An 8426-nucleotide genomic window follows, 5' to 3' on the forward strand; every position below is an offset into this window, starting at 1 on the left:
GTACAAATTCATTGTTTTTTACTTTATATATTAATAGTGAAAGAATTTCATTATTGTGATAAAACCTTCAAATACTTATGTCTATTCTCATTATTTAATGTTTTTTTTAATATATATCAAATTTATTATTTCGATTATACTTTAATTTGTATTTGTTCAAAGTTGCGTTTATTAATATTTTAAAATTGTAAACAAATCCTTACCCAATTACTTTTAACATAAAATATAGATACTTATCAAATTGTTCATAAAATTTACAAGAAATTATTAAATTATGTAATACATAAAATTGATATGTACAATTAACCCATACATCGTGTATGGAAACTAGATTTTTACTAATTCAAAGTGATTCTCATCAAAAGCAATTATATTAGATTGATCTGAACCAACCAATTTCCAATTGAACTGATCAATTGTAATCAATATATATAGAGAGAGAGAGAGGGAGAGAGCGCAAAAAAATATTTTTAAAAAAAGCCAGACAACAATTTTTTATAAATGAATCAAGGGCCTTTTGTCTAAGGTAAAATGGAGGAGTCTTACCAAAATCCCATCAACTAAAATTGCAAATTACATTCACTTTTTACAGTCTAATGCTTCCTTTAGTTTCCTTCCCAATGCAAATGCCAATGGAGGTGGAACCGCATTTCCTATCTGCCGATGCTTGTGTTGAATGTTACCAGCAAACTTGTAGCCGTCTGGGAAACCCTGTTTTGGCAGACAAAAAATATCCATTAGAGCTTATACCAATGTTTTCTACTTCATTCTACCCAAGCTTTCACAAACCAAATAGCAATGAATGTTCAGTAAGTTTAATGACTTACTTGAGACCGAGCACATTCCCGAACCGTCAGAATCCTGTCCTGTTCTGGATGAAAGCACATTCCAACCTTACCCATAGGTTGAGGGTCAGTGATAGAAGTTGGGAAGTTCCCTTCCCAATCCAACCTTCCAAATAGCCCTTTCCATTGATTGTGCCTTTTGGCTGTATTTGGCAGACACCAGGGTATTAAATCTACCAATTGTCCAGTAGAGAGTTTAACCTGCAATTTTTAAGGAAACAAACAACCCAGCAGCTCAACAATTTCATTCTGATCAGATTTCAAAACAGATGCAAAGAACAGAAGCCGATTATGTACCTTCTCATCTGGAAGATCATGCCAATCTGCACCTGGTCGCTTTGGAATCTTTTGACACCGAATCAGGTTAAGCTCATTCATTTCCTTTGATATATGATCAGTAAGGACAGCTATGTTTCCTCGAATTTTCTTCTGAAACCACGAGACAGCTTCACTTTGATACTGTGGAAACAGAACATTGTAAATTGAATATGCATGTACAACCTTTTATAGAATGAAGCAATTTTGGAAATAATTTTCAATATAGTTACCTCCAAATTTGTCTTCGAGGCCCCATTTCCTACAGCTGGTAGATCACCAATTGTATCTCGCACAGTAATTGCACGGAAAGGGGCTCCACTTGCAGTACTCCTCACAGCTGCATACTGCAAATTATGTGATAATGTAACTTTCAACTCTGGAACAGCAAAGACATGCATTGGCTCTGGCCATTCAGGAAGAGTCTCTTCAGGGGAGGCTGCCCATATGAATGCTCGTTTTCTTGACTGAGAAACTCCATAGGCTCCAGCTTCCAAAATACCAAACCTCACCTAAACAGGCAAAACCAGAATATCATACACAACCGCACATGTACTTATATTTGTATTCTCATAACAAGTATACTACAGAAATTGCTGTTAGGTGAAAGGAATATCTACCTGATAACCCATTTCAAGAAGTGAAGCCAGAGTTAACTTAAATGTTTGCCCCTTATTGAAAGACACAAAGTTCCTCACGTTCTCTAAGAGGAAATACCTTGGCCGGAAGTAATCAGCAAATGATAAGAAAGCTAAAATCATCTCACATTGTACTTTACTCCATGTACTATGGTTAAATCTATTCATTCCAGAGAAACCCTGCAAAGTAAAACAGCTTTGCTCTTAATGAATCATTTATTAATTACTCCAGAGATTAGATAACAAAGGAAAACTATAATATATAATACCTGGCATGGAGGGCCTCCATTGATGAAATCTACTTGCCCCGGTAATGGCAAATCATTAATCTCTTTCTCATCAAGTGATGCTGCTAATTCAGCTGCCTCAGAGGTGGAGATGCAGTCATCTACATCCCCACACTTCTCCATAATAGCCCTGTATTATAACTTGCTTTTTAGTTATTAGCAATTTAAAGAGGAATAGAGGAGAGCAAACTTGTCATACGGACCTAAGAATGACATTGCAGTTTTTAATGAAGACCAAAGACTCAGGATGATTGAGTTTGAATGCATCTCCAGCAGGCTCTTCATATTCAATTGCCCATTTAGTTAATGATACACCTACACCAGTAATAACAAAAGATGGTTGGACATAAAGTGCCTAAGAAATAAATATGGCTAAGCACATAAAAATTGATGAAATAGACAAAAAGGTAGACAGTACCAGATTGGTGCAACCCCTCTGACAGACCACCACAACCTGCAAATATGTCTAACGTAGCCAAGCGGATCTCCTGAGATGCTTCATGCTGTTTCTCAACTTGTAATTCACTTTCTTCCTGTTTACCCTTTCCCTTTTTCTTCTGGTATGCAATTTCATTATCCACAATTCCAGTTGAGTACCTCAGTTTTATTTGAGCTGGTAACTGTTTGCCAACCAAAAAGGGGGGAAGTTAGTTATCCTCCAAAGGTACAAATTATAAATGCAAACAAAAATTACCATGGAAATGATTATGGACGTATCATTCCCAACAAGCACTACAGCAAAGGAAGCAAAAGGGACTCACCTGCTTGAGAGATCCATTGGAAGGGTCATATATGCGATCGCAAAAGAAGACATGATGAAATATTACTGGAGAATTGCATGCTGGAAGGTCATTCTTCTTTCTGACTTCACATTTGCCTTCTATTGCCTCAACAAACAAAATGTCTGTTTCTTCACTATAATAGACCTGAAAATTTAAATAAATAAAAAAACATATAAATTTACCATAGAAAAGTATAACTAAAACTATGACAATAAGAAGTTTATAACTGTCATCGTATTTTAGGATAGCAACTACCTCTCTTATATCAGAACTGTAAGCCTTTTCAGCTGAAATGTCCTCTGGTCGGAAAAATCTCCTGACTTTAACTTGGGTGGACTCTTCACAAACTTTTTTCTGCCCCTTTGGGACAATAATCTCTAGCACTTGGCACACAACATAAGGCTTCAAGCCTATATTCCTCCCAGCTTTAAAGTTTTCAGTCTCAGCCCTTTCTACTGTAAATTGATGTGGACTTACATAGACATAATCATGGATAGAGTACTCAGTTCCCTTGTATACAAAGCCTGTATTTGACGAATTCACTTTGAACACTTCTTTGGCCCTCCCAGCATCCTTAACTTGGCAAGAATGGCAGCAACCAGAACCCAAACCCAAAGTATCAATGGGGAGCGTAAAGAAGGCACCCCTCTCAGGCCAATACAAGCTTTTACAATAATACTCCATTGGAAGTCCTTTTCTCTTCCTCTCCTCTGCTTCTGCTCTATCAAGTTTGTCCATGTTGGCATTATCTTTCCGATGCTGATATCCCCAAGGTCTTAATCGAATATCTACCACTACAGTCTGTTTCACATCCTCCAATTCAAAATCTCCACAGTTATTTGTTAGGAACACCTCTCTCTCATTAGCTGCATTGCCAAGTACAGTTTCAGATCCTCTCTGCATCATTCGTCCATGAAACATTTTTCTTCCCTTTGAAGTTTCAAACATGTACTCCACAAAATAGATTGCAGGAAGTTCATACAAATCAACTTCAACAGAAACAGCACTTCCGACCACAACTACTTCTCCATGTACAATGGCTCGTTTATAAAGAGGCTTATCAGTGCTTGTTTTGCTTACAGGCTCTTCATCCCAGCTTACTTCCTCAGTAGAACACTGTCTTGGTTGCTTTGATACTGAAGGAGACTTCTGAGTCTCCATTGGAATTGGTTTATCTTCAGCATTAGCATTAGCATCAGCTTCAGCTTCAGCATCAGCTTCAGCTTCAGCATCAGCTTCAGCTTCAGAATTAGCTTCAGCTTCAGCTTCAGCTTCAGCATTAGCATCACCATCATCATCTTCATTTTCTTCTTGTTCCTCATTTTCATCTTCATCTTTCACCTCGCAATTGGTTTCCTCCTTTGAATCTTCTGGAGAGTAGTTTGAATAGTAATCCCCCCAAATCCTATTGATTAGCCTCGTTGTGGTCGCCTGCATAGCCTTTCTTATAGAAGCTATAGGCATCATTGCTGCTCGAGGATTTAAATTTGGTTCATTCTTGTGTACAACTTTCTTCTTCTTGACTAACCATTTTGTATGGTGTCTCTCTTCCATTTTATTCGCAAGGCCAACCACAAATGCACACTTTTTAATCTTTTCATCAGGAAACTCTGCAAAGAGTTGTAGTATTATCTGTCCATGCACAACAATATATCTCTCAACAGCTGCTGGATCAGAAGATATAAAAGCGCGATTATCCTTCTTGAACTCAGACACCCTCTTAATTACATCATTGAAAGAGAGGCGTGATACTCGTGTTTGCTCCTTCAACAATGTAATAATGCTTATCGCAACCCTTGCTGTTTTGAGTACTGGTTCATACCAAGGAAGATATTGCTTTGATGGTTTGCCAAGTCTATACCTGAAAAATGGAGAGAAAATAAAAACTTGTCACAATTAAAACTAATTAACTAATGAATAGGAAATCTGGTTGTTTTGCATATTAGTAGATAATTGCAAAGAACTATGGTTTTTTTTTTCACTTTCTAGAAACTTTTCTGCAGGCATTGTAGATCAAACATGAATTAGCAAAAATATTATAGCAACAGAATCCTAATCAAGAAACATGAGACAATACCAGGCCATATCTGTCCTGATTGAGATGAATATCATTGATGATCCAAATTCAATCATCCATTCCTTAATAGCACTCAAAAAAATTGGAATTCCATCAGCATTCAGCACACTCGAAGAACCTGAAGTAGACTGACTAAGGTCATTGTCAAGACAGAATCCAATTCCATCATCAGCAGTCATAACCCCAGAACCAAAAATGGTAACATCAATGTCAGCACATGGTTTCATAGGAAGCAGCTCCAAGGAAATCAGCCTTGAGTCTGAATTGTAAAATGACCAGTTGTGGAGCATGCTTCGAGGGAGATCCTCAGGATCACACACATCAAAGTCACTTTCAAAAACTACAAGTTCATCAGTTTCTTCATTAGAATTCTTGTAGTATGCTGGAAGAGGATAATCATTTGCAATCTCATCTTCATTGATTTTGATATAGAATTTGTTTGACATAGAGGCTGAGCCTTGGTTCCTCTTCTGTTTCATAGATTTCCAGTATTCTTCCTCTTGCAACAGTTTTGCCAACTTTGCATCCTCATCTTCCTCAGCTGTAAGAGTAGATGAATATGTCTCATCCAATTTGCTTTCCCCCTCTCCTTTTTTACCAATAGTCAGAGCACCACCAGAAAACAGTGCCATGTCTAGCCCTATATTTTCACGCTTCCTGCTCTCATCTTTGAGGGCAGTAAGAACAGGCAATCCAGCAAATACCTGGTCATTTACCCTCGAAGTTGCATCCAAACCAATCAGTTGATTATAAATAAATTCTCCCTGGGAAATAACAAAATCCCTAATCGATGCCCCACGAGAGAAGCTCTTGCTTCCACTCATGGACCGAACAACACCAGCAAGCAATTCATCAAGACTTAAGTCAGGATTTCCACCAGATGGCTTTGAAAGTTTTTTATAAACCTCTACACAAGCTCGAGCTTTTTCAAAGAAATGTTCATAATATTTTTTATAGCTGCCACTTGGCTTACAGCAGGAGTAATCAGCTACATCAGTTGAAAGCCATATCACTGGACAACCATCTTCATAACCAGAGATGCCCCAAGACTCAACACGTCCAAATCCTTCACATCTAACACTCTTCTCCTTTACTTTTTCCTTGTCAGAATTTTCTTCAAGCGGCAATATCAAACCAGTTATGAACATGTCATTGACTTCCAACATCTCAAGGGGTTGTGGAAGACCTTCTGAATTATGCAATACAAAATCAGTTAGCCTCCTATTAGGCCGACCATCATCTTTTTCACAAGTCAGCCCTACAGCTAGAATTTCATCTTCTACTACCATATCCTTCTTTGACTCAACAACTGAATCCTTTTCGGATATGCAAACTGCTTTCTCCTTAAAATCAGTGCAGGCAGCAGCTCTCTTTGGCCTTTTTGAAGGGACTGGCTCCCCATTTTCCTGAGCACTATTACGCTTCTGTACTTTTTTATCAGTTTCCATCTCTTTCTTGGTGGAGGATTTAGCAGATTTATTCTTGCCTTTCTTATTCTTCTTCATTCCTAAATGCCAAAAAAAAAAAAGATCTTGTGAACTTGAGTTTAGGCACTTTAAAAAACCATTAGAAACAAAAATATAAATAAATGGTATAGCATAAACACAACATGCCTCTTCTATATCACTGCATGGTGAAAAATAAATAAAAAAAAATATAAGAAAATAATATGCTAGCACGATCACACAGATTACTGAAATGGCTAAGCGAAGTAAAGCATAAGACTAGGTAATTTATACTCTGTAAAGAAATGAATTAACAAGATTCTTCACGCACACACGCACACACGCAATCTTGTTTTGCTAAAACATTTTGATAAGCCAAATGTAAGCAGAACCTTGAAATGTTTAGCACAAACTCACAGGGAAATACAAATGCAAATCTAATGAAACAAGTTGATCAAACCAGACGTTTTATAGAAAAAAAAAGGTCCCAAAGATCAAGTCCAGAGTCCAGACATACACACACACACACACACAATCTTGTTTTGCTAAACCATTTTGCTAAGCCAAATGTAAGTAGAACCTTGAAATGTTTAGCACAAACTCACAGGGAAATACAAATGCAAATCTAATGAAACAAGCTTATCAAACCAAAGGTTTTATAGAAAAAAGAACAGGTCCCAAAGATCAAATCCACCAAAAAAAGGACACAGAAGAAACTCAAACGGGACTAGCCCCATTAAAATAAAACAAAGTGCATGAAGGTTAAAGCACAAGGGATCAACATGCAGAAACAAGAAAATCCGTGAAAATAATCAAAAGACCCCATACTGAATAACAACTAAATTTGGATTTTCATATTCGAGCTGCACCCTTCGATAATTGCAATGAAAATCACAGAACCAAAACAAAAAAGGGATTTTTGTTGAACATGTAATTAAAACAAACTGCCATCACCTGATTGGCTTAGCTCAGACTAGATGACCTGTCTTAAGCAGTAAGTCTACAGTTTCGTCTCTCTTATACATAAAATTAAATGCGTAAAAAATGATAAATATACATTAATATAGTCATGGGCCCAGCCCCCCTCCCTTTTTTTTTCTTTTCTTCGGCGAGCCGCAAATCAAAAATCAACAATCGGGAATGAGTATATGGAATCAATAATTCAGTTTAAGAGATTAAAAAAAAAAAGGAAAACCTGAAGGGGAATTAGAATCCAAAAGAGCGACAGATCCCATGACTTGGAGAAGAGAAGGAAACCTTAGCTCTAAACTCACTGTTTCTTTGATGTTTGGCTTCGTTCAGTGAGAACAGTGTTTAGTGAAGATGAATAGAAAGGGAAGAAACATTGAACATTATAAATAAATGAAGGGGAAAAGCAAAGAAAGGCGGGAACACTGGTTTTGGAAAAAAATGTTGGCGCCATTCCTCCAAAAATGAAAATTTTCTACCATTTTTAACTTTTTTACAAGTTTTTTCCCCAAACGCCAAAAACACACAAAAAAAATCGTAAAGTTCTTTCCCGTTTTCCGCCCTAAACTATGACAATGCTGTCCACTTGTATTGTATAAAGCCACATCAACTATAAGGACCAAGTCAAATACCCTACCCGTTACTATTTCGTTTATAAGTGAGATTGGATATTTTTCGTCCCCTTAATTACATTTGATCTTAATAAAATTTAAATTCGAGCTAATATAAATTCTTAGTATTATTTTATTTTTCACAAGGCTTAAACTCTAACTTTACTTAAAAAGTATTCAGTTTTTAACTTTAAAAAATTATATATTTTTATGATACAATTAGAAAATTCAAGAGAGAAAATTCACAGAGTAAAAAGGAAGAGAAGAAAATCGAGGAGGAAAAAATACTAAAACTGCTCAACGACAAGGGTATGCTTAAAAGGAAAAGAATTAGCCGTTTGAAAAGTTAGTTGGCCTATTAATAGCTCAGGCCGTTGTCTTCCCTTTATGTGTACCGTTTTCATTAAATTCTTATTCGCACCTTTTAACTAAAACAAACCGCCCTGTTTTACATCCT

General features: G+C 36.7%; 1 protein-coding gene across 2 annotated transcripts; it reads right to left on the minus strand.

Moving 5' to 3' along the window:
• Positions 1 to 467: 467 nt before the first annotated feature.
• On the minus strand, positions 468 to 7942 carry LOC107959775 (DNA (cytosine-5)-methyltransferase 1). Of its 2 annotated transcripts, none has more exons than XM_016895911.2 (12): positions 7585 to 7942; positions 4945 to 6451; positions 3123 to 4728; positions 2847 to 3011; positions 2504 to 2705; positions 2289 to 2400; positions 2068 to 2215; positions 1781 to 1978; positions 1394 to 1672; positions 1143 to 1304; positions 828 to 1046; positions 468 to 711 (listed from the first exon to the last, which is right to left on the minus strand). In XM_016895911.2, exons 1-12 carry the CDS (start codon positions 7622 to 7624, stop codon positions 580 to 582), a joined length of 4770 nt encoding a protein of 1589 aa, XP_016751400.1. In that variant the 5' UTR covers positions 7625 to 7942; the 3' UTR covers positions 468 to 579. The 2 variants fall into 2 exon arrangements, with proteins under 2 accessions (XP_016751400.1, XP_016751401.1); XM_016895912.2 differs by lacking the exon at positions 7585 to 7942 and adding an exon at positions 7218 to 7318.
• Between the last annotated feature and the right edge of the window lie 484 nt (positions 7943 to 8426).

The sequence above is a fragment of the Gossypium hirsutum genome, chromosome A05 (assembly GCF_007990345.1).
Source record: "Gossypium hirsutum isolate 1008001.06 chromosome A05, Gossypium_hirsutum_v2.1, whole genome shotgun sequence".
In the NCBI taxonomy this organism is placed as follows: domain Eukaryota; kingdom Viridiplantae; phylum Streptophyta; class Magnoliopsida; order Malvales; family Malvaceae; genus Gossypium; species Gossypium hirsutum.